The following is a 26,333-nucleotide window of genomic DNA, read 5'->3' on the forward strand; positions in this document are numbered from 1 at the left end:
AATACATATTTAGTAGTGATTCTCTGGTAAAACCTTCTGTGTTACAGAAAAAAAAATGAATAAAATTGAAATTCAGCAAGAAAAATGAAATTTTCAAATTTCACCTCCACTTTGCTTTAATTCCTGTGAAATGCCTGAAGGGTTAAAAAACTTTCTAAATGCTGTTTTGAATACTTTGAGGGGTCTAGTTTTTAAAATGGGGTGTTTTATCAGGGTTTCTAATACATAGGCCCCTCAAAGCCACTTCAGAACTGAACAGGTACCTTAAAAAAAAAGGCTTTTGAAATTTTCTTAAAAATATGAGAAATTGCTGTTTATGTTCTAAGCCTTGTAACGTCCAAGAAAAATAAAAGAATGTTCAAAAAATGATGCCAATCTAAAGTAGACATATGGGAAATGTGAACTAGTAACTATTTTGGGTGGTATAACAGTCTGTTTTACAAGCCGATGCATTTAAATTCTGAAAAATGCTATTTTTTCAAAATTTTCTCTAAATTTTGCAATTTTTCACCAATAAACACTGAATATATCGACCAAATTTTACCACGAACATGAAGCCCAATGTGTCACGAGAAAACAATCTCGGAATCGCTTGGGTAGGTTTAAGCATTCCGACGTTATTACCACATAAAGTGAAATATGTCAGATTTGAAAAATGGGCCTTAAGGCCAAAACTAGGCTGCGTCCTTAAGGGGTTAATATGGCCACTCTGGTCCTGTATTCTGGTTTGGCATAGTTTGTGCAACAGGTTAGAAACGAGTCAATCTCCATATGCAATAACAAGCACATCCAATCCTGAGAAGCCGTCATCCCTGTCTCCCCTCCCCCTACAGGACTAAGTCTAGTAAAGTGCAATGCTGATGTTTTTTATTCTAAACAATGTTTTTAAAGAGCGTTTTTTTTTTTCGTTTTATATCATGTAACACATGGAAAAGAGGGAGGTGAGGAGACTACAGATGGGGTCATATTATGTTCTGTGATGTCTTAGTTTTGTGCTGTTTCTGCATTACTTTTATAGGTGGAAAGCTGATGAATATTTTTGTTTGTAATTTAAGGAAAAGAAAAAACTTACTGATCGGGTGGAAGTTATGAAAAAGCAGAGCATGTCCTTGTTCCAAAAAAGGGAAGATCTTGATGAGTTGGAAGTTTTTCAGCAGCAAGAAATTGCAAAAATCAAACACATGGTAAGAACATTGGACTTCTTGATATTATTTGAAGTTTTTTTTGAGGATTGCAACATATTCATTAGCGCTGTGTATATACGGGATGACTTCAGATGTTGTGGTCCAATAATATTAAAAATAAGTGGCATTGTTGACATTAGAAAATGTTTCAAGTTTTCCAGTTTTTAGTAGATTTTGGTATATTTTTAATCCACGTTAATATACATTTTTGTATGTTTTTAATCCACTTCTACATTATGGAGTTAGTCTCACAGGATCATTTGCAGCCCCAGTAGTAGTTCTCAGTTTTTGACATTTCGAGGGCTGGGAAATATAATGTTAGGGAGGAACATTTTCATTAAAGCTCCATGGCATTGTATTCATGCTTTAATCTTATTTAAAAAAAAATTCTCATCGGCTAAAATTTTCAGCTGTTAAAGAAGGAATTATTGCTGAGTAAAGCTGAACAAGACTTGGATCTGAAAGGGAGAGAAGCCGAGTCCTCTCAGGCAGAACTTCAGGACAGTCAGCGCCTCTCCGTGAAACTCAATGAAGACCTTCAGCTACTCCAGGAAGAAAATTCCAAGCTGGCTGAGCAGAGGTGAGCACCAGGAGGAAGCAATACACTATGTGTGTGTGTGTGTATATATATATATATATATATATATATATCTATATCTGAGGGACCGCTGCAGGTTTAATATAGATACGTCTGCTGAAAGAGTTCAAGTTTAACTTAGTTGTGCTTAAACCGTCTTGTTTCTGGCTCCACAGGGCAGAATTGGCAGCAACTCAGGAAGGGGCTGAGAAGAAGATTACAGAGCTGGAACAGAGACAGCAAGAACTTCAGGACTTTATTCAGCGGCTCTCCCTGGACTTGCAGAAGGTTAGTAAAATGTGCCATTAAAGTTTAAAGGGGTTGTCCCATCAGGGCAACCCCTGTCCACATGCCTTATTGCATATGAATGTATTTGGGACCCCCCCCCCCCCCGTCCCCCCGCCCCCACCCCCAACCCCCGTCTGTGTCCGAACGGAGAATCGCTCTGGCAGACACGGCATGTCCTTGCATTACATGGACGGCCATTCATTTAAATGACTGCCATGTGATGCTACATTTCCACTGCAGGGAAAATGTGTGGGTGGCTGCAGCTCTCCCCAGTGATAACCACTCACCACCGGGGGGAGAAAAGCCAGACCCGTTTTTAATTTTTTTAATTTATTTTAAAAGTAGTCGTCATGAGACAACCCCTTTAAGATAGGGCATATGAATCAATTCAATTTCTGCAATGAATTTTAACGTTTACATTTACCCTAATGCTTTTATCATTTGTCTAACAACTACCACTGAATAGACGTGGTCGTATCCCACATCTAAGTATAGGATCATTATGCATGACTTTTTTCATATGAAGTATCGCATTTGATACTATATTGCTTCGGACCTTAGGCCCAGTCTGGAGCCTCTGGCAGCGAAAAGAGGCTGAATGAGATTCAGAATCAATACAAAACTCTAAAGCTGCAGCACGAACAGCTGAAATCTAAGGTATGGCTCCTACACATATGTTACTGATAATGGTCTAGGCTGCTGACATGATTATATTTAGTACCTAAAAAAAAGAGCCTGAGTGGGCGTTCTTCCGAATTTTATTCACGATAAGGTGTTAGTCAAAAGTTGTGGTGCTGAGGGGTATGCAACTACATAAAGGGAGTGTGAAAATGTAGAGATTGTTCAATTCTCTGAATGATCTGATACACTGTGTTATGCCTAGGTCAGGTCCCGAGGGTTCGGTGCATTTTCTGAGATTCGAAGAGTTTCTGTCTTTGGTGTTCACGCGCTGCCCCCTCATTCGCTGCACTATAGTTAACCATTTTTTTTAGGCGTGTTCCTTTAACAAATATGGCTTTAAGATAAACGAAAACATGCTCGGTTTATGTCATTATTACTATAATTTCTCGTTAATAACATTGGGGGACAAAAAAAATATTGGCTCCACCCAGGCAGGCCATGCCATTGCCACAGACACTAGCTAGCTTAATAATTATTTAGCCTAGTATCCACAGGGGGCAGACGTGACTTGATTCTCAGGTCTGGTACTATTTTTTTTATTTTAGTTTTTTCTTTCCTCTCCTTAGCGGCAGCATGGACTGTCAGCCTAGTCAACCTCCTGCAGATTTTAGTTCTCTGCACTGTGCTTCTCTCTCTGCTGGTGTCCTAACTTATTCTCTGCATTAGCAGGAGGAGTGCCAGTACCCCCACTATGTGAGAGGTTACTGATGAGTTGACCCTGCCTACACCCGAAGACTTTGTAAGGTGTGTAAGGATATCTTCCTGGTCCTCATTGCAATAGTTCTCTCCGAATCTACCCCCCTCCTTCCTACCATTCAAGGAACCATGTCTAGGGGAATGTAGGATTATTACTTTATTAGGAAGGGGGCTCTTTACTGGGAAACGTTTCTGAGTACTTCTAGGATTCCCATGGTGTTCTGCTCGTTCTTTGCACTGCCACTGTCCAGGATACATAAATTTAGTCAAACTTAAACAATCTTAAATAAGGTCCGAAAACATTTGAACCTGGTTCAAACTTCTCATACGTGTACAAAAACTGATTATCGGCCTAACAGGAGTCAAGCTAACCAAAAATACTTAATACATGAATGTATTCTATTAAAATATACATTTTAAAATCTACAAAAGTAAATATAACGCGATAGAACAACTCTGAGCACACGTCCGACTAAATGCACAAAAATAGCGCATGTATGAATAAAAATCCAGCGAATTATATAAAGTACAAGGTGCAGTGAATGTATAGTTTCCCTATCACAAGGACTGCTTATAAGTAGCTACCGGATACATACAGTCCATACAAAAATGAACAAAGAAAAAAAATAACCGGTAGTACATATGTCTAGATACAGTCACAAAATCAATATAGCAAAGGAGTGTATGTACACCTATAGCCTATCATGGGGTTACTGATATGAACAGCGTAATGGCACATAAATATGCTATTACCACTAAAAATGGTGTCTGAAAAATGTACGGAGCACAAGTCATTACATAGGATATGGTGGCTCACCTAAAGATAAGCGTTGAGTGTCACCGGCCGTCTCGACGCACGTTTCTCTCAAATCTTCCTCAGGAGGCCTTCCCTGGCATTCCGGGCGACTTGGTCCACCGTACTGGCTGCCCGGCAGGGGGCTCTGGTGGGGGCGGTTCTCCTGTAGCACGGGAACTGGGAGACTGACTGTCCCCTCAAAACGCTGGCTTCTTGGCAGGGTCTTTTGACTGGCTCCATTATCAGGACTGCTTCTGCCTGCTCCAAACTAGTAAATCCAGTAGCACATTCAGCTTCTTTATTCTGCTACATGAGTTCCTCAGCGGGTGCCACACACCGCACTAAAGGTCAAGTGGGCTGGCCCTGTGGGCTAATTTTTTTTCAGGTTTTCAGGAGTCATTTGTTTTCCAGGTTCCCCAACGGTCGCTCTTCCCTTTGAAACTACTTATTGTCTGTCCCTCTCCTTGTGACATGTCTTCATCTCGAGAGGACCCCATCAGTCAACCGACCTAGGTGGACATGGCAATATATTATGCCTGTGGCCAACCTAACCCACTTGACCCACAGTGCCTATAACACAAACCCTCCCAGGATGTTTAATCCCTGATTTAGAACTAGTCCGAAGAGGCTGCTTCCCGACAGGATCAGATTCTTTGGAAAATGGATGAAATCATTTCTGAAGCTACTCGCTGCCTCAGAACCGTTCTTGAGGTCTACCGCCTTCTCTCTGTTTTCAAAAGTTTTGGTCTTTTCCTAACTTTTTCTATATTTTGTCATTTTTCTCCCAGAGTTCAAACAAGAGGTCTAGCCACCCTATGGATCCCAGGTGCCCATCGTTCAAGCTGAAGCCCGCTTGGCAACAGCGTCCTAGGCCCCAAAAGCCCTCATCTTCATGCTAAAAATATCTTGGAAGAAGACTCCCCACTCGAGTCCGCTATTTGAGTGAGGAGGGGATGACTTCTTCCTTTTCAGGAGATATGACTTGCTCACATGGAAGATGCCTTGGTTTGAGAGGTGGTGTTCGATGGTACAAAATAGAACTCTCTACCCTTCACCCAGGTCGTTTCTTTCTGTCCACTCAGCCTTGGGACCCAGATCGCGCTTCCTCGTTTTATAGGCTCCCTCCAGTGGCTCGTAATCTTGACAGATGACAGCCTCTCTGAGCGGGGAGCAGTTTTTGGCCTTCACACAGTTCAGGGCACTTACAAATCAATCTTCTGGAATAGAGAGCCATCTGCCTGGCCCTCTCCCAATGGATTCCACTTCTCCAGGGTTGCCAGGTCAGAGAACAGATCGACACCTCCACAGGGGTCGCCTATCTTAACCAACAAGGCGGCACCAGGAGCCAGACAGTCCTGTGCTGGTCCTTTCGGATCCTCCACTGGGTGGAGAATCATGTAACCGCTCTGTCCGTGGTCCACGTGCCTGGAGTGGACAATTGGACCACTGACTTCCTCAGTTGGGAAAGGCTGGATCCGAGGTAAAGATCTCCATACACGGAAATTTTCCTTCAGATTTACCTTGAATCTCTTTGTGTCCTAATTACAAAATCCCATCGTACATGGCAATGGGGCAGGATCCCAGGGCGATCGCAGTTGGCGCTATGATCACTGCTTGGAAAAGGTTCTCTCTTTTGTATGGGCAGTATCAGACGGGGAGAGAACACAAAGTCCTGAAGAGGATCAAGGGAGAGGGTGTTCCCCGAGTCCTGGTGGCTCTGGACTGGCATAGGATGGGCCTGGTATGCTAACCTAGACAACCAACTCGGAGATGCACCTTGGTGTCTTTTGCTATGACCCGACCAACCTATACAAAGTTGTGCTTTTCCACCCCACATTACCTGATTCTTTACTGGTGTGGCTGTTGACGCTGATGTTTTGAAAGTCTGCGGTCTCTCTGACCAGTCATCCAAACATAGTTAAAGGCCTGGAAACCTCAATCAGCCAAGGTGTACCACTGTGGAAGGCTTATTTCCGTTGGTGTGAACAGCGCAGTTTTTATCCCATGGTATGTTCTAGACCTAGGATCCTGTCTTTCCTACAATTGGGTCTAGACTTCGCTTCTCTTAAGGGTCACATTTCTGCTCTGTCTAGTCTTTATCCAGATCACTCTCTGGTAAAGACCCATGCTCTGGGACTGCTTTTGGACGTCCCGTGATGCTTCATCCACCCAATGATATTAACGAGAAAATTGGATTTTTGTACTCGCCGTAAAACCCTTTTCTCGTTGAATTCATTTGGGAACACACATCCCACCCTCTTTTTTTTGTTTTCCAGACCTAGGATATTTCCTCTGTTTTTTTTATTGTTTTATTTTTCTGCATGTTGTTTTTGTCTTCTCCTGCTGCTTCTGTACAAACTGATTACGCTAGTGTCTGTGGGAGGAGTAAGCTCTGCATGGGCGGAGTCAAGAACTTTCCTACCTAGTGTCAGGCTCCTAGTGGCAAGGGCTTATACCGATGGTGCCATGTCCCCCATTAAATTCAGCAAGAAAGGGATTTTACAGGGAGCACAAAAATACTATTTTCCATCTTTGGTACTGACTATGCTATTTTGCACTAGATGGCAGTAGAAGCTGAAGAAAAGGATGCCTTAATTGTTCGTTTGCATGAAAAAGTCAGTGTATTGGAGAAAACCCTTGGAGGAACTTTCTCTGGTCAGGAAGGTCTGCAAGAACTTCTTAAGGAGGTGAGAACATTGTAGAGACCCTCCACTGGGAACCAGTACGTAAATGCACCATGTTGACCATCAAACATTTGGTGAGAAAACAAATAAAAAGTATGTGATGTTATGACTCCGGTTCCCTTTGTATGATACTCTTGTTTACAGATCAGAAGATATTCAGTGTGCCAAATATGCAATAATAGGGGACATCTGGAGGGGTGCCATGCTATATTTTATGTTCTAATGCCTAGTCAACAATGATACAACATATAGTCTTGACAATTTTTAGTCCGTGCGAGGCCTTGGGAACTATTGAGTAGTTTTATGAGTTTTTGATTTTTTGTCTCTTCATTTTGTGTAGGCTACTATTGTTTACCAGTTTAATAATTATGATACACTCCCAGATACAGTTACTACTAAATTACTTAGGCTATATAAATAGGGATATGTTACCTTTTTAAAGAGATTTTCTGGAACTTTAAACACTGATCGCTTATTTTGTTTGATCTCACTGCCGCTAATCAGCAGAATTAAGTGAATGTGACTGAACTGCAGTACCAGGTACAGTCACACTCCTAAGTGTTGGGCTGTGTCTTTGTAAACAATAAAAGGGAACACTGCCACTTTATTCTACTGATCAGCGTGGGTTTGCGGGGGTCCTAACCCAACCAATCACACATTGGTGGCCTATCCTAAGGATAGGCCATCAGTGTTTAACGGGACCGTCTCACCACAATCATTCCATTTTTTTTTTTTTTTTTTAAATATAAGAGTAACTTCCGTTTTCCTCCCCCCACCACATCATTTTTTGAGGGTGACAGACAATTTAATGTAGTGCTACATGATAGCTATTCAGATCAATGTCTGTTCATCTAATACATGCATGACTTGAGGCTGCCACATTGGGAGACGCTTTTACAGAGCAGTTCTCTGTTCCGGCTCCTAGTTGCGGGGGACCCCTGTATGAAGGTTATATGCCCTGATAGGGAATATGGACAGGGGTTGTCTACATGAAATGACCCCTTTAAGAAGAAGCCTGTAATGGATTAAAAAATAGTTTTTGAAATAATTTTAATTACATGCACCTGAACCCAAATTTGTATTAATATTTTCAGAAAGATGCCCTAGAAATGAGACTGGATGAGACAAGACAACAGCTATTGGATACAAGGAATTTACATGTGGACGCAGTCAGTCAGATGGAATCCCAGGTAAATACTTGAAAAGCATACTCTAGATTCATTACAATATGGTAGGAGACACCAAATGTATTTGATATTCTTCTCTCTCCTGCCTGTACGGATCTAATAAGTGTGCAGAACATTAATTAAAAAAACAACAAAAAAAACCTAGATAACTCTGTAAATATATGTGTTTATATCTCTTGTACTGATCCCGGGTTACAAATTGTAATGTAATTCAGAGCTGCATTCACAATTCTGCTGGTGGTTGTTGTTGGAATGTGCAGGCATACACTATATGGACAAAAGTATTGGGACACAATCATTGAATTCAGGTGTTTCATTCAGTCCCATTGCCACAGGTGTATAAAATCCAGCACCTCGCCACGCAGTCTGCCTTTTACAGACATTTGTGAAAGAATGGGTCGTTCTAAAGAGCTCACTGAATTCTAGCGTGGACCTGTAATGGGATACCACCATTGTAACAAGTCAGTTGGTGAAATTTCTTCTCTCCTAGATATTCCACATTCAACTGTGAGTGGTATTATTGTAAAGTGGAAGCATTTAGGAACTACGTAAAGATAGCGAGCGGGGTCGCTGAGTGCTGACGCGCATAGTGCATAAAAGTCGCCAATGCTCTGCTGACTCCATAACTGCAGAGCTCCAAACCTCCTCTGACATTAACATCCGCACAAAAACTGGGAGCCTCATGGCATTGGTTTCCATGGTCGAGCAGCTGCACGCCAGCCTTACATCACCAAGCACAATTCTGAACGTCAGATGGAGTGGTGTAAAGCCGCCGCCACTGGACTCGTGTGTAACGTGTTCTGTGGAGTGATGAATCTCCCTTCTCTATCTGGCAGTCTGATGGATGAGTCTGGGTTTGGAGAATGCCAGGAGAACGTTACCCCCCGACTGCATTGTGCCAGCTGTAAAGCTTTGTGTAGGAGGGATAATGCTATGGGATGTTTTTGTTTTTTTAGGACTTAGCCTAGGCGCCTCGCATCTAGTGAATGGAAATCTTAATGATTCAGCATACTGAAACATTTTGGACAATTGTATGCTTGTGGAAACAGTTTGGGGTTTGACCCTTTTCTGTTCCTGCATGACTGTTCCCCAGTGCACAAGGTCCAAAAAGACATGGTTGGGTGAGTTTGTTGTGGAAGAACTTGACTGGCCCGCACAGAGCCCTGACCTCAACCCCATCCAACACCTTTTCGATGAACTAATGGAGATTGCGAGCCAGGCCCTCTCCTCCAACATCAGTGTCTGACCTCACAAATGCTCCTCTGGATGAATGGGCAAAAATTCCCACAGACCCACTCCAAAGTCTTGTAGAAAGTCTTCCCAGAATAGTGGGAGCTGTTTTATCTGCAAAGGGAGAGCCAACTCCATATTAATGTCTATGGATTTAGAATGGGATGTCATAGTAGCTCCTGTAGGTGTCCCAATAGTTTTGCCCATATAGTGTATTTCTAGTAATTTAGCTGAGCTCCTATAATGCAGTAGGACAGTTGATCATACATCAGATTACTATTCGTGTAACTTCCCAGAATGCAGATCACCAGAATCAAGTTAGTAGGAATATTGGTAGATTTCAGATGTGAAGGATTATAATGGAGCTCGTCTAGGCTATAATACAGACTATCCCAGGAGCAGAAGTACAAGATATTTACGGAGTGGCTCAACATTTTTATGTATATTATATCCATGTGTAACACTCACTAACAATCTATTATGGGGTCGCTATTAATTCCTTTCACATCCAAGGACGTATTATTGGTTACAGTCCTGGCAGTGACTGGGCCAAATACAATCAAAACGGCAGAATTATTTTGTGGCTCTGAAATGGCGTTTAGGTGTCCATCTATGAGGCATGTCGCTCTTCCACGTATCGGTCAGTCGTAGCGGTGTTTTTGTGATGATCACGTGATTCATCTTTGTCTATTTATCATCCTTTTAATATGGGAACACATGGTTTTGTTTGCTCTATTTGCTATCAAATGTGGGTAACAATATTTATCTCATTTTATTTTTTTTTCAGACCGCAAAACTGAACAGCCGGTTACAAGATATGCAGAATTTATTACAGGAGAAGGATATGGAGTTAAACCAGTTCAAAGATGAAAGCTCCCTGAAGGTGAGAGGTTCTGTGCCAATGCAGCATTCTAGAAGGTAGTAGCTCGCTCTCCCTTTTTTAAAAAAAAATTAAAAAAAATAAATCTTTCCACCCACCTCGTCCCTTTGTTATTGAGAAAGCTCAGTGTCCTAGAATATTTCCAGAGTCGCTCTTCAGTTGGGTAAAGTCTGTTGCCTGTAATAATTAATTGATACAACTTACTACTAAGGCCGGCGGCATCTTTGACTATTTAGGGACCTGCTCACATGCTATTAAAGGTGTTGTCAGCGTTTTACAATCCCTTTTTGTTAGAAGGGTCCCTTAAACAGAAATTGAACACAGGTTGTCCTGATTCTGGAACCCCCAATAATCTGAGAGTGGAACCTGGCAGCAAGAATTCACCTTCTGGCTGGCAAGTATTTGCAAACATCAGGTCCTTTTTATATCAGAGCCATTAGAATACAGTTAATAGTGTGTCAAAAAATCTCAAAATGCTGCGTGTATATTGTACATAAATTTATATCTGAATACGGGAATGGTATGTTTTACAAAATGTAATCTCTGGTGATGAGGATAAGATTTTAAGATACCATGGCCGCTCTGTTTTTATTTTCTATAGCGATCCATGTATACCTGGTTTTCTTCTTTTCAGCTCCGAGATCTAGAGCAGACGTTACAGACAGTCCGAGAACAGCTACAGGGTCGGGAAGAGGAGCTCGAGCAGAAAGAGGAGCAAATCACTTCATGTGTACGTATTAGCGGTTTCCCACAGCACATAGACATGTGCATGATTGATGGATGCTTGTCTATTCTATCTACTATATTTTACTTTTTTGGTACCCAGTTGGAAAGAGGTGGCTACTGAACAAAATATATTAAGAGCTTGATAGAAACGTACAGGAAATCTAAAGGATAGGATAAGCTCGCAAGCCATAAGAAAGTATCTACTATTTGTGTTTGGGATTTTGATAAAGCGCATTCGCTTCTATGGACACTTTTCACTGCGTTTTTTTTTTTTTGTTTTTTTTTTATACCTATACTGAAGGTGATCAAATTTTAAAGAAAATGCGATGAATTATTTCCAACAAACTGACTTTGGTTTCCCCATGTTTAGCAATCAGAGCTTAAGTCTGAGACCGATAAACTCACACATCAGCTACACAGTGTGAGACAGCATTGTGCGGAGAAGGTGGAGCGACTGGAAGCCCACGTCTCCGCTCTGGAAAGTGCGCGAGAAATTGATCGGACGTCCGCACGGCACAATATTGTAAGCATGGCTGTGGTTGATCTTCTAGTATCTGTGTTAGGATTTTGACATACTGATACATGTTATTCATTCTTAACAGAATATCTCACCTGAGAACTCCTTCTCTATGTGTATTAGGAGAAGGGCTTGTCCCACCAGCAAAAGACAAACCAAGTGGCATAAATAGCTAATAGTTCAGACAGGTGGAAGGAAATTGTGCTCCTACGTCCTGGCAGAACATACTATTTATAAAGCAATAGTGACAGGATTTACTTATAATGGATCCACCTTATCGAGGCTTGTTTGAAGGCTCCGTATATGTGTGGCAATTATTACCTTATCATTTTTTTGCCTCTGGTTGTTGAAGTGCTCGTAGTTTATATCCCTGCTGTCATAGGAAGCGACTTTCCAGAAACACTTCTTGTGAGGCTTTGATGGGCTGGTGCATATACCCAGCTGCCATTCTGAAAAAGCAGAGATGCAGGGTAAAGGAAGGGGGAGTGACAGAGTAGCAGCTTTGAGCTTATGTCCAAGTAATTTGTTGTTGTTGTTGTTATTATTAATATGCAAGCTGTCTGGAATTATTTTCATTTTAGTTGACTATTGGATCCTGCAATTTTTTTTTTTTTTTGTACCTTTTTTAACTATATGCAGAGTCAGTTGGAACAAGAAAATGAATCTCTGCAGGAAAGAAATAAAGATCTGGAAACTGCTATGAAAAAACTGGAAGCTGATCAGGAGAAGATGAAGGTATGTGCCAAAGTTATGTACCAACAACATGTACAATATATGTGAAGCTTGTGTAAAACCTCCGTGTCCTCCTGCGGTAATTGTGTGATCCTGGCAAGTTGTATAGGTACACGGTGCAGCACCAACAAACTCCGTGATAAAGCAGCCGGAAAAAAAGAAAAATCTGTAGTTTATGAAAATCTGTAATATAACTTATTAGGGAAAAGCGGCATCTTCCTCACCGTCCAGCAGCCTGTAGTTCTCTTCTCACAGCCTGCAGGCTCTTTGTACATGTTCAGAAACCTCCTCAGCCCCCCCAAAAAATATTTCAAGAGTACAACAGTAAATAGAAGACCATGAGGAGGGGGCTGCAGCTGCAGTTTCTGTGTCTGCATGCTGTGGGAGGGGAGGGAGCAGAAGTGGAGAGACTTCCGATTGCCTCCGATTATTGACTAGACTGCATTTTTATGAATGAAGCTGTTGGTATGACCGAACGCAAGAAAAGAAGCAGTTTTGTCATATAAACCTTCGTTTTATTTTGTAGCATCTTCCATTTCTTTGAATGTACCAAGCAATGTAAGCAAAATGAATGTCGCAATTCCTGGTTGTCGTGGCTACATCCAGGGTTAAGTATGTATTTACAGACGTGGATCATGTAAACTGACCTGGAAATACTCTATATTAAGCGTGTATAATAAAATGTAGAAATAAAACAATGACAATAGAGCTTTACGTATTTCTGGAAGCAGTAGTGGCAATCCAAAAAAATAAAAATGGCTAGAATCACCTTTAAAGGGTAACTCAACGTTTAACAAACTCCTGACATGTTCTAGTGACACGTCAAAAGTTTTCATTGGTGAGGCTCCGAGCACTGAGACCCCCACCAATCGCTAAATTGAAGCGGCAGAAGTGCTTATGTGAGCGCTGAGCCGCTTCTGTTAGTTTTTTTTTCCCAGAAAGCCGATGTATTGGAGTCCGGGCTCACAGACTTTCTATTGAGTCTGTACACCGCTACATTGATTTCCGTAAAAATCCGAACAGGAACGAAGCAGCTGAGCGCTCACACAAACGCTTCTAGCGCTTCATTTTAATGTTTTGTGGGGGGGGGGGGTCTCAGTACTCGGACCCCCACCAATCAAAACTTCTGACATGTCAGAAGTTTGAACGTTTAGTTGCCCTTTAAATCCAAAAGGCTAAATAGAGAAGAAAACAGAAACCATAAGTTATTTCCCAATTTATTTTCCCTTTCTACGTCATGTGTAGTGGGGTACAGTTCTCTGGGTGCCGACACTGATGTCCACTTTATGCAGACCCACCCAGATTTCCATTGTTTCAGATCCAACCATTTCACCCCTCCTGATCCCCCTCTGGTAATGTGGTCAGTTGGCTATGGTGACGTCATTGAAGCCACGTGCACTGGTTTTCTGAGCATGCTTGGTATTCATTTTGTTGTAGCTGAAAACCTAAGCCTCAATTGATTCATTTTTTTTGGTTGTCATGTGGTAGTAGTGCCAATATTAGTGCAGGGCTAAGTAGTAGTACAGTAAAATGTACTTGTAACGCATTACACAGCACCCATTAATTTCAGTGAGCACTCTACAGGGAGGAAAAGCGTTTTCTTGCTTTCCATCAAGAGGGGGTTGGAGTAACTGCTCACATATCTGTAACTAGATGTAATAAGTCCATAGGGAACCATTGATCTTTCCTGTGCATATGAACAAACATTCCAGCTCGATTTAAGATACATTGTCGTTTCTGATGTAAGTTCTCATTGCAGGAGGAGCTGAGTAGTAGAGAGACTGTAAGTGTTGAGATCGCCAAAGCTTTAGAGGAAACCCGGAAGCAGAAAGAAGATCTTCAGCAGCAGGTATGTGATTACAAGTATTGAACTTCCCGATTATTCGTTAGAGAGAATGAAGACTACGTTAGACACCATGGATACTCTGGCTGCAAGATATAATAATACGTATTAAACAGCTGTGTTACCTGGCTGGCCTCGCTTGAATATTGGCAAACCCTTCAAGCTTTAATTGTCACGCATGTTTTGTTGCAGTTCTAGTGCTGTATTGCTCTGGATTACTTTTGGTTTTGGTTTATTACATAGTATTAATATACGTTTCACGTTGTGTTCTGACAGGTGTCACATCTGACTGCTGTCATATCGACGAACACCCAGGAGATGTCTCTGAGGCAGGAGGAGCTGGCCAGAAAAGATGAAGAGGTCGCACTGCTGAAAGAAGGTAAACCATGTTTTCCCAGTATGTATTAGGCTGTTCACACGCTTAACAAATAACCACTGTAAATAAGGAGCGGTTTTCAAGGGAAAACAGCCCCTGATTTTGAGCCATTTTTCGAGCTGTTTTTCTATTGAGTCAATGAAAAACTGCTCCAAAAACAGCTCAACAAGTGACATGCACTTCTTTTTACGAGGCGTTTTTTTACGAGGCCATTTTTAAAAAGGCCGCGTAAAACAATGCCCCATGGGAACGGAACGGCGTTTTTCGATGCGCAGATGTTTTCACTGGGCAGATGTTTGGAGGCGGTCAGCCCCCGCATTTTTTGCCGTTTTTTCGGGGCGTTTACGGCCCGAAAAAAGGCTGAAAATAGGTTGTGTGATTGTTTTCGCTCTTATGACATGGAAAAGGTTATATGCCATGTATTTTTCTTTATTGTATGATGTATCTTATGTGTTGCTGTACTATGAGCATATTATTTGTGCTCTCTATATTTGTTACAAAATTAGAACATTTTCTCAATAAAAATTTTTTTTTTTTTTCTTTTTATTATTTATTTATTTTTTAATGTATGTACAAGCTGGGTGGGCCCTCTAGAGGCAGAGCTCAGCTTTGCAGCGACTTTTCACTCTGGCAGATAGGGGGAGGCCAAGCAGCATATGCCCTAAGGCTGGGTTCCCACAGTGCAGATTTTCTGCAGATTTTGCATGTATTTTTAAGGCCCAAACCAGCAACTGAATGGTTGTACGGGAACCCAGCCTAAAAGTGCAAATAAAAAGGGGTTGTCTAAAGCGGACAACTCCCATTTAAGAATAGTTGTTAAGCGTATCCAATGCCCACGGTCATCAGGGGAGTAGTGTGTCCTTTGGCTGGAGGGTGAATAATATTCTAATACCCACTTGCAATTTGCCCATGGTGGCAAAATGTGATAACCAGCAGTTTGTTCTTCTGCAGCACCATTTATAACAAATCTTTTTATTTCTTCCATCCACAGATTATAACGCCATTGTTTTGCAAATGCAGCAGTTGCATTCTAGTCTGGAAACCTATAAAACTAGAGCAGCTCAGAGCAAGGAGTCTGCTGAGAAACATGTAAGAGATGTCAAGCTGCAGCTACAGGAACAGAAGGAGGCTCTGGTGGCGAGTGAGTCCCAGGTGAGATAGAACTGGGGGAGGAGGTATTTCATGTCGGACCTCACTAATTGGAATGTATGATATTTACAACTACCAGTTCCTGATGTCCATATGAGAGAGTTCACTAGTGAATTCTCATAATGCCCTGAGGCAGTGGTCTTCCACCGGTGGCCCGCCTACCACAACTCCCAGTGTGTCCTATTAACATTCTTGGAGTTGTAGTTTCTTAACAGCTGGAGATATTTAGGGGAAGGAGCATACCTTTCTTATTCATATAGGATCTTAAATCAGGCCCTATATTATTCATTCGAACAAAACATTCTGGTTGTGCTGTGCCATCAGGTGTCCGTGTAAAGGAAATTTCCACCTTAAAGGATCCTTCCAGGAAAAATGGATAAACTGTGATGCCTATGGAGTAGGTCTGGTTACATGGCCTGGTTTTACACCTATTAGTCACTACACAATATACTTGATATAAAAGCCTCAACCTTCTCTTCTATTACAAAAGGCTATTGGTCATTTTATGGAGAGTAGATATATGTAATCATAAGGCTGGGTTCACACGAGCATGTTACGTCCGTAATGGACGGAACGTATTTCGGCCACAAGTCCCGGACCGAACACACTGCAGGGAGCCGGGCTCCTAGCATCATAGTTATGTACGACGCTAGGAGTCCCTGCCTCGCTGCGGGACAACTGTCCCGTACTGTAATCATGTTTTCAGTACGGGACAGTAGTTCCACGGAGAGGCAGGGACTCCTAGCGTCGTACATAACTATGATGCTAGGAGCCCGGCTCCCTGCACTGTGTTCGGTCTGGGATCTGCGGCCGAAATACGTTCCGTCCATTACGGACCGAACATGCTCGTGTGAACCCAGCCTAACTGTTCAGTGTCGGCGGCTTTATTGTCTGTGTTATGGTTTCAAGAACTACTGGCATTGACCGGTTTCTTGCAGCATCGTTCCCAAACATCATATCCAGTATTTACAGCAGACAAGGCACAAGTTCTTTATATATAGGAGACATTACAATTGGGAACTTAACCTGTGTGATGTAGAAGTCTTTGTTAGTGCCGGAAATTAGGTATAATACATTTATTAACTGATTCAGGTCTGTAACTTTCCATGATGGGATCACAATAGTCTTTTTTTTTTTTTCCCCTGCTTGTTGCAGGTGTCCTCACTCCAAGAGGAAGTCTCTGCTCTTCATGAGCGTTTGGATGGTACGTGCGCCCTGGAGCCCAATGGAGAGGTGACCGTCTGTGACATTGCACAACTCCAAAAGGAGAGCAGGGAAATGGAGCAACAGATTGCTGAAAAAAATAAGGTACGTGTGTCAGGGAAAATGTCAATGTAAAATGCTATCTGCCAGGTTCAGTGTTGTGCCACAACAAACCCCTTTTTTTTTTTTGGACTTCTATAACTTGTCAATCAGGTTATAAAAGTAAGAATGGCTGGGGTTTGACCTCCGAGACCCCCACCGTTGGTAAGAACTAGGGGACCTTAGCGCATTCAGCAATTTCCGATTCCATCTTTTAAGTCTATGAAGAGGGACAGCGCATGCTCGCCCTGCTCGCCAGTCAAGAACAGGGACTAAGGGCCCCTCGTGCTCGGGAACGGTGGGGGAGGTCACAGGGGTTGGACTTCCACCGTTCTTTTTTTAACCTGTCTGATTGACCACTAATGCGTGGTTTGGGTATGTAGTAATTCCTAACAACTAGATGTAATTGAGCAAAGGCAATGGATGTATCTCGTTCGTGGAAGATCCAGTTTTGAAGAGCTATTACAGGGGGGCTGAAATGGCTTAGTTTAAAGCTAAATTATTACTTAACTCTTGTGGGTGCGGGGGTTAGGCACAATAAGATGTCCGGGACTAAATTGTTAAATTGGACATAGGTGAGAGTAGTAGTCTAAGATGTTCCCCAAGGACTTTTAGAGAGTGAGCAGGTCAGGTAGACCAGATGCTTCTACAAGTCATTTTTTTCCTGCATATTAAAGGGGTTTTCCAGGCACGGCCAATGGATGCCTTATCCACAGGAAAGGTCATTAGTATATGATTGGTGGGCGGCCGAGCTGCAGCTCTGCTCATATTCAAGTGAACAGGAGCAGAGTTGCTGTTCTGCAGCACGGCCGCTATGCAATGTACGGAGCCATCTGCTTCCGGCTGCAAATACTGCATACCCTGCATAATATCCGGCACCCAGAGCATCTGATCGGTGCAGGGTCTGGGTGTCGGACCCTCACCAATCATATACTAATGACCTATCCCATGGATAGGTCATTAGTTGTCCGTGTCTGGACTACCCCTTTAAGCACAAAACAAAGTGGATCACTACTGTGGGAGGGAAAATCTGCTGTAAATTTACAAATGTAAAAAAAGGGGGGTACCAACAGGTTTGATTTTTCAAACTAGTATGAGAATTAAAGGGATTTGTAGCTTCCCAGTCATGATTTTAATATTGCTGTGTGGATTTGTGATCTATTGGATTCATAAATTAGCACGCGATAGACTTATTAACAGTTCGCCTGCAAATGTCAAGTCGGAAGTCGTGTTTTCTATCACTTTGAGGAAGAATGTGTCAGAATTCTTTGATAAATAATTTACAGCTCTGAAGCCTCGCGCGAACGCCATGTTTTATATGTATTTAGGCCAGAAACCAGTGTAAATACATAAATGATACATTTCCCTATTCTCTTTATTTCCAGTGTTTATTCCTAATGATTTCTTTATTCCCAGACTATAAAACAACTTCAGCAGAGAATGGCAGAACTGAAGAAGACTTTGCAAAAAGAGCTGGTGAGTTGGACAGAATTGGTTAGGCCGGTATCTGACTTCTGTAATATGGCGGCACTTTAACATCAGTAATCCAGACTTTACACCTTCCAAGGTTCTACCAAACCGACCTTAGATCTCCATATGGTTCTAGTCTGATAGAAGTTTGGTTCCGTGGCGCTGCTTGTGGTCTGGGTTTTATGGCCATGATATGGACGTGTTCGGTTATATTACAGCCGTCTGAAACCAGATTCGCTGCGTGCACCTAGCACCAAATATTTTACTTGTTTTTTTTTAAAATATATTTTGCTATTTTATTTAGCGTTTTGTTTCCCAATAATATGGTTCATGTGGCGGATGTTTATGTCCAGCCAAGTCACCTTCCCTTTTCTCTGCCCTCAATTCTATGGCAACTCTCAAGCGAAACAAAGACTGGCTACTAGGGATGATCTGCCTGGCAGTGACCTAAGTGACAAGACTGCGGTTGTTCAGCAGTGTTTCCCTGCGACCACATTGTCGGGCATGACTCGGTGGATATTATCTCAAAATTGGGTTTTGCACTATGCTGATGGCAGGGAAGGAAAAAAGTCCTCGCTATTCCATAGAGTAAAAAACATCAGATTCTGTTGCTCTCTGTTATTAGACTATTCATTTTTGCTTAGTATATTGTTGGTTGTAAGACATTGGTTTGTAAGTGAAACAATTGGGAAGGTTTATGAAAAGTAATAGATTTTCAGCCTCCGCTGCATAGAGTTGATTGGTAATGGGTTGTGATCCCACACTATACATATTAGGGACTGCGTACATTGTATTAATATACTTTGGCTGCATCCAGGGTTTTCACATTACACGTTCGGCAGAGACCGTCCTCACAGCAGTCCCTTCTCTACTAAACCAATTATTGTTATTTTCTAGAGATTGAAACCAGAACCAGAGGACAAGCTGAATCTTGGCGATCCATCAGCCCCCTCCTTCACCGTGACCAATAATGCGGATCTCAATGACTCTCGGGAGATAAACTTTGAGTACTTGAAACATGTTGTACTAAAGTTTATGTCTGCTCGGGAAACAGAGGTGAGAAGCTCTCAGAAGAAAGCGTTCTGTCTGGAGGCGAATGATCATGTATCAGAAATAGTTATGGCTTGTAGAATATGGCAGGACTGTTCAATTGCTGGGATTAGAGTTGACGTTGACCTATAATTATGAGATGATGGCCACGTCTATAAAGCATCTGCAGAGGGGACCTTGAATTATTGGGTTATAAAACTGGCCATTCATGGTGAGAGGTCGGTCAAGTATAGTCGGGGACACATCACTGTATTGAAATATTTATTTCTGTTTTTGCTGCAGTTTTATATTCTTTTTACGATGCATTTAAAGGATCTCAATATTCTAACGAGTCAGAAAATGTTTCTTTGTATGTGCAGCTATTGAGCGCTTCTGCACGGGAGTCTGATAATGACTTGGGTATATTACTATTACTATCGCATTGTATATGGCCGGCTTTATACGTGTTCTCAAGCTTACTATTTGCTGACTTTTTTTTTTTTATGACCTTCCAGGCATTTCACCTTATTAAAGCTGTATCAGTATTGCTCAACTTCTCAGTGGAAGAAGAAAATCTGCTTAAAGAGACGCTAGAATATAAGGTATTGGATTATTATTTTATCAGACCTGTTTTCTCTCATTTGTATCTTTTCATTTACTGATCTTATCCTGTTATCTCAAGACACTTTCGGAAGGGTCGATCAAGCACTCTGTGGGATCATGTTGGTTTTTTCATGGTCTACTCTATAGGTGGCGATACAAACTAGATAAGTGTCGGCCAAACATGCTGCTTTCGGTGCATACAGCTGACAATCTAATGTGTATGCACCCCTCCCCCCTCCTAGAAGTAGATGTCAGGAGAAATCAGGCATGTTTGATCCTTTGAAGTCGCAATAACGCATTTCTAGGCATAAGACTTCACATTGGATCTCACAGCAGAGCTGGTAACAGAGGGGGCGCTGAGAACAACCTCTGGACTGCAACAATAGCGAAATCAGCCAAGAGGCTGAGCTGGTGCCGTCTATTGCTGCAGCCCAGCAGTTTCAACATCCACAATGGTTGTTAGCAGCTCTGCTATAAAGAGACGCTTCCTCCAACCTGCTGGCCTACTGTCCTGGCGCTTTACTTCAACTCTGAGAAATGAGGGGTGGTGGAGCTGCCCTGGCTGTGTGGTTGTGGTGGGTCATACCAGCGGCAGAAGCTGATCCCGTTTTCCTGACTTCCGTTCGCGCTCTGGATGTTGATCTCCAATACAGTCTTCAGGTGAGCGTGATGTGCAGCTCTGGATGTGAATTGAGAACTTTTCTGCTGTGCAATCAGGTGTTCTACCAACTTAGGGCTTGTATTTAGTGTTTTTATACAACTTTTAATATCACTTTCCTTAAAAATGTTTTCAACTTTTAAAGATACAACTTTTATTTATCCTGTATATATAGAAGTTGTATTGTCCTGTCTGAGCCGCATCAATTAGGTCCTGCGTGTCTCTGACAGACAGGATCCAGGTAATAACGATTACACCCAAGTTATGAACCTAGATTTGATAGATTAGGTGGATCCTGTGTGTCAGAGGCAGGCAGGACCCAATCTCAGCCGAGCCAACGCATGCAGCTCAGAAAGGATACATAGAAGCTGCAGCTTAAAAGTAGCTTTTTTTTTTTTAAAGAGGCTCTGTCACCAGTTTATAACTGCCCTATCTGCTACCTAGTCTAATAGGCACTTTAATGTAGATAAGTAATGTGGTGTTTTTAAATTTTTTTAAAAAAAAAACACGTTTATTTTTGACAAAGTTATGAGCGTTTTAAGTGTTATGCAAATTTGTTCTCCCGACACTCCGGTAAAGTTAGTGTGGGAGTATCTGACAGCACAGCGTGATCTCGCGAGTACAGCTGTACATGAATGAAGAGAAGTGTATGACGCTGACTGGTCACTGATTGGTCAGCATCATACACTCCTCTGTACAACACCCACTTGGTGAAAAGTAAAAAAAACTCCCACTTGGTCATTAACCCCTTAGTGACCAGCCCATTTTAGGCCCTAATGACCAAGCTATTTTATTCGTTTTTCTATAGTCGCATTCAAAGAGCTATAACGTTCTTATTTTTTCGTCTACATAGCTGTATGAGGACTTGTTTTTGGCAGGATTAGTTGTGCCTTTTAATGGCACCATTTTTGGGTACATATAATTTTTATATTAACTTTTATTAACCTTTTTGGGGGGGGATTATAAAAAAAACCTGAAATTCCGCCATTGTTCTATGCGTTTTTAAATTGACGCCGTTCACTATGCGACGTAAATAACATGTTACCTTTATTCTATGGGTCGGTACGATTACGGCGATACCACATATGTAGAGGTTTTTTTTATGTTTTACGACTTTTGCACAATAAAAACTCTTTTGAACTAAAATTATTTGCTTTTGCATCGTCGCTTTCCAAGAGCCGTAATTTTTTTATTTTTCCATCAATGTAGTGATTTTTTGGGCTTGTTTTCTGCGGCACAAGACGTAGTTTTGAATGGTACTGTTTTGGGGTGCATGGGACTTATTGATTCATTTTTATTATGACTTTTTTGGGGGGCAATGGAAAAAAATTGCAATTTCGCCATGGTTTTTTGCGTTTTTTTTTTACGGTGTTCACTTTGCGGTTTAAATTACACATTAACTTTATTAATGGAGTCATTACGGTCGCGGCGATACCACATATGTGTACTTTTTTTTTATTTTTTACACTTACTAAATAAAACCACTTTTTATTGAAAAAAATGGTTTTATATATTTTTTTTACTGTACTTTTTATTAATAATCTTTATTTCACTTTGATGACTGATTTTATTAGTCCCACTAGGGGACTTTACTGTGCGATGTTCCGATCGCTGCTATAATGCTCTGGTATACTTCGTATACCAGAGCATTATTGCCTGTCAGTGTAAATCTGACAGGCAATCTGTTAGGACGTGCCTCCGGCGTGTCCTAACAGGAATATGTCCAGGGCAGACCTGGGGGCTTTTATCAAGCCCCCGGCTGCCATGACACCCCATCGGAGACCCGCGATTTCATTCGCGGGCCGCCGATGGGTGACAGAGGGAGCGCACTCCCTCTGTAAACAAAGTTAAATGCCGCGGTCACTATTGACGGCGGCATTTAACGGGTTAAACGGCCACGATCTAAGTAAACTTCGATCGCGGGCGTTGGAGCAGGAGCTCAGCTGTCATCAGACAGCAGAGCCCCGCCTCTTGCCTGCACGGGAGACCCGTGCAGGACTTAGACTAGGCTGACGTGAAAAGGCGTCAGCCTAGCCTAAAGCCCATTAGTGACTGACGTAAAAAGGCGTATTAGTGGTCACTAAGGGGTTAAGAACAAATTTGCATAACACTTAAAATGCTCATAACTTTGTCAAAAATAAACATTAAAATAAAACAAAAACAACATTACTTATCTACATTAAAGCGCCTATTGGATTAGGTAGAAGATGGGGCAGTTATAAACTGGTGACCGAGCCTCTTTTAAATGAATAGGAGTTTAAAAACAGTAAATACATTCATTTAATAGAAAAAAAAATTGATCTATATTTTCTGAATCCAAAATAATTTTATTTTTTTAATGTATGAACATTTGAAAGACAAAAGTAAACCCAACTGCGCACGCTTCAGTTAATTATTTTTCCTGCCTCTCATTTTAGATGTCTTGGTTTGGTTCTAAGCCATCTCCAAAGGGTACAATCCGCCCATCAATCTCCAAGCCGCGGACTCCCTGGTCTTAAGTGGACACAATTCTCTGCAATGAACTTCTTTTTGACTGCACTTTCTATGAAAATGACGTTGACGCTGGAAGATTTTGGTGCGTTCCAACCACTTTCCCTATCGTGTGTTCTATGAGCTTTTCCTGACTTGTTTACAATCCGGGTATCTCGGTGGTGACTTATATTGGTTTGGGTGGATAGTTCATATTCACTCTACCGGCACAGAGAAATGACAACCTCAAGCCACTGTACATATGATCCTATGCAAGAGAAGATTTCTGTACTGTTCCTTTATTGCACATGAGCTGCATCTCACTCCATTATTGGCCCGATTCTCAGTGTTTCGGAGCTGCGATCACGTGATACCTGGCCAGCAGCACTGACAGCTTTTCTTTTCGCATCTCGTCTGCTTTTGACTGAACAGATGAGTTCACGGCGCAGGATAATTTATGGTGTTTTATCGGTTAGTACGACTGTGGGTTTCTTCTTTCCACCTTTCCTCTCTGAGGCAATGAAGCCGGGTAAGCGTTCGTATGCAAAGTCTCAAAATTAGAATTTTATATAAAAGGGGAAATTTAGCTTTAACTGAAAACTTTTTGCAAGATATTGTAGGATTTCTTCTTTTATTATCGGTGATGGTTGCAGTGCAGTTCTCATTACAGCATCTTCACCATTCTTTAGGTAATATTAGATCGGAAATCCTGGGGTTAAGTTTTCCTTTCCTTGCAACTGGGGTGGTTTATCTGCATTATGTGAACAAGATTTTATAAAAATCCTTTCAGTAGAATGGAAAATCTGCCTTGCGTGATAAGTTGCCATGACGGCACAACCTGTACATTAGGATCCAAAGTAGCCACAGGCACGTATAGGAGGAGAAGCATCACATTATTAGATAACTGGATAGTAAATGCGGTTTTGTTTTAAGTTAATGAATTTACTGTATACAATAGAGGAGAATATCCTTGAGCTCTATCACAATGCACTTTACTCCTAATAGGCCTCTTACACCGGCCGGGGGAACGAGCACGATCATCGAGACAGCTCATTGATCGGCGCTCGTTTTCTCCTGACCCAAAGAGCTATGGATGGGGACGAGCTGTCGTTATTCCGATCTCCAGTCCCCCATCCATTATCATCATGTCGGCAGCGCATCTCCCTGTTTACACAGCGAGATGCGCTGCCGACAATGATATTTTAGTTTTTTTAAAACTACGATCAGCAGATAATTGAGCGTTTGCTGGTTCATCTGCTGATCGCTGCCGTGTTATCACAGGGCAATTATCGGCAACGAGCGTTCTATGACTGCTTGTCTGCCCAATAATCGCCCTGTGTAAAACCCCTTTAGGGTAACATCATGGCCTTATTGTATAGCTCCACCTCAGTGTTATCTGGTCTCTATAACACAACCCTACCTTTGTCTGAACCAGTCACTGCCAGAGGAGGCCGAGACCAGGATGAGCCTTAGGGTATGTTCACACGCAGTGTTTTCATGAGTATTTCGGGGCTTTTACACATCGAAAAACGGAAGCTGAACGCCTACAAACATCTGCCCATTAAAATCAATGGGAAAAACAGCATTTAGTTCATAGGGCGCGTCTTTTTACGCCTCTGTTTTAAAAAAACGGAGTCTAAAAAGAAGTGCATGTCACTTCTTGAGGCGTTTTTTCGAGCTGATTTTCCATTGAACACTATAAAAAAAACGCCTCAAAAGAAGCTCCAAATTAAAAGCTTCATTTTCAGCTTCAAAAACGCCTGAAAATTAGAGGCTGTTTTCTCTCAACACAGCTCCATATTTTCAGACGTTTTTGAGTTTGTGTGTGCACATACCCGCAGGGCTTATTCAGACAAACCTATATGTAGTCCGTTTTATTTAATGGCCGTCACACGGCTTCATGTATTTCTATGGGGCTGTTCACACTGCCGTTGTTTTAACGGATCGTGTGAAGGGCCCGTGAAAAAAGTAGGACATGTCCTGTTTTTGTCAGTTTTCACAGATCCCTCAATAGACTAAAGTCTATGTGAGAACCGGGTCCCATACGGGTGAAAAACACCTGATTGTCACGTCCAAGTTTACACTTGTTTGTCTGAATAGATTTATGGGGCAAAAAAATTCTTATTGTAGCAAAGTAATATCCATTCTCTTTACCAAATTAAGATCACTTTTTATTAGCGACCAGACACTTGTAAGCAGGTGAGATCCATATCCGATCTGATCTGCCCATACACAGCCATTATCTCTCCACATCTTCATCCTTACACAGCACAATCTGAGACCTCTTAATGTTCTTCCTTATTAACTTTACAGCAGTAACATCTATTTCAAAACAGGGCGGCTTCACAGGCAAAAAAACGTGCAGGCAAGTCAAAACCTGCCTTTAATTTCCCAAAGGAATTTTGAGGTAGATTTTTTTTCTGCCTGCAAAATACCCTGTGTGAACTAGGCCTTAAGTGGCGTTCTCGTAGACCTCTCTAGCTTTTATTGCCTCTTCATAAAAAAATAAAATAAGTGTCAGTGTGTATGGTATTTTTGGGTAATTCACACTTCTGATAAACACCATAACGCATGTACCATTTTTCAAGAAAAAAAAATTGATGTATTTTCTTGGAAAAAACAAAACACTACACGAAGTGTATGTGAAGGAAGCCTTATGGAAGAAGAAATTAGGTGGCACTTTGGCCATTAGTTAAAGGGGTTGTCCGGCTTTTGGGAGTTTTCATAGGTGCAGATGGTCAGCGAGCTGTGCAACCACCGGACATTACTATGGATATAGTGTCACTCAGGTCTAGTATATATTTGAGGAGAATATTATTGATAAAATTGTTTTTATTTTTAAAACCATTTCTTTGTAATAAGTTATTTGCTGATAAATGTCTTTACAATGGTTAGAGCTCAGTTTGTCTAAAACAAAGCTATAAATCCGCTGCATAGACATGAAGCTAAACGATACAATTCCATCTTCCTGCAGCCACCACTAGGGGGAGCTTGTTAACGCATAGGGGTTTTAGGACAGGATATGTCAGATAGATGCGACCCGTATCGATCTCTAGAACGGGGTCCCCTAAACCCCGTTCTACTGCTATGTGTTGTGGCTGAAGTGTGAGATTTCCGACCATGAATTGTGGAAACGCCGTAGCTCGCATAGTAGTGAACGGCAGTCACGGAAGCTACACTGTTTCTGTAACTACCATTCACTACTATGGGACTTATGGAAACAGCATAGCTCAGAGAGTTAAGCTGTTTCCATAAT

General features: G+C 41.8%; 1 protein-coding gene across 2 annotated transcripts in view; it reads left to right on the plus strand.

Moving 5' to 3' along the window:
* GOLGA1 (golgin A1) overlaps positions 1–25,921 on the plus strand; it is a 42,947-nt gene extending 17,026 nt beyond the window's left edge. For both annotated transcript variants that reach the window (XM_075835496.1, XM_075835498.1), the window contains 18 exons: positions 1,056–1,184; positions 1,595–1,764; positions 1,938–2,049; positions 2,611–2,706; positions 6,784–6,909; positions 8,001–8,096; positions 10,111–10,206; positions 10,838–10,933; positions 11,300–11,452; positions 12,086–12,181; positions 13,938–14,027; positions 14,298–14,400; positions 15,389–15,549; positions 16,702–16,854; positions 18,265–18,324; positions 19,216–19,374; positions 19,863–19,949; positions 23,026–25,921. In XM_075835496.1, coding sequence (XP_075691611.1) covers positions 1,056–1,184; positions 1,595–1,764; positions 1,938–2,049; positions 2,611–2,706; positions 6,784–6,909; positions 8,001–8,096; positions 10,111–10,206; positions 10,838–10,933; positions 11,300–11,452; positions 12,086–12,181; positions 13,938–14,027; positions 14,298–14,400; positions 15,389–15,549; positions 16,702–16,854; positions 18,265–18,324; positions 19,216–19,374; positions 19,863–19,949; positions 23,026–23,106 — 2,064 coding nt within the window. In that variant the 3' untranslated portion in view covers positions 23,107–25,921. The remainder of the gene's footprint in view (positions 1–1,055; positions 1,185–1,594; positions 1,765–1,937; positions 2,050–2,610; positions 2,707–6,783; positions 6,910–8,000; positions 8,097–10,110; positions 10,207–10,837; positions 10,934–11,299; positions 11,453–12,085; positions 12,182–13,937; positions 14,028–14,297; positions 14,401–15,388; positions 15,550–16,701; positions 16,855–18,264; positions 18,325–19,215; positions 19,375–19,862; positions 19,950–23,025) is intronic.
* The last annotated feature ends 412 nt before the right edge of the window (positions 25,922–26,333 follow it).

Source organism: Rhinoderma darwinii, chromosome 8, assembly GCF_050947455.1.
Source record: "Rhinoderma darwinii isolate aRhiDar2 chromosome 8, aRhiDar2.hap1, whole genome shotgun sequence".
NCBI lineage: Eukaryota > Metazoa > Chordata > Amphibia > Anura > Rhinodermatidae > Rhinoderma > Rhinoderma darwinii.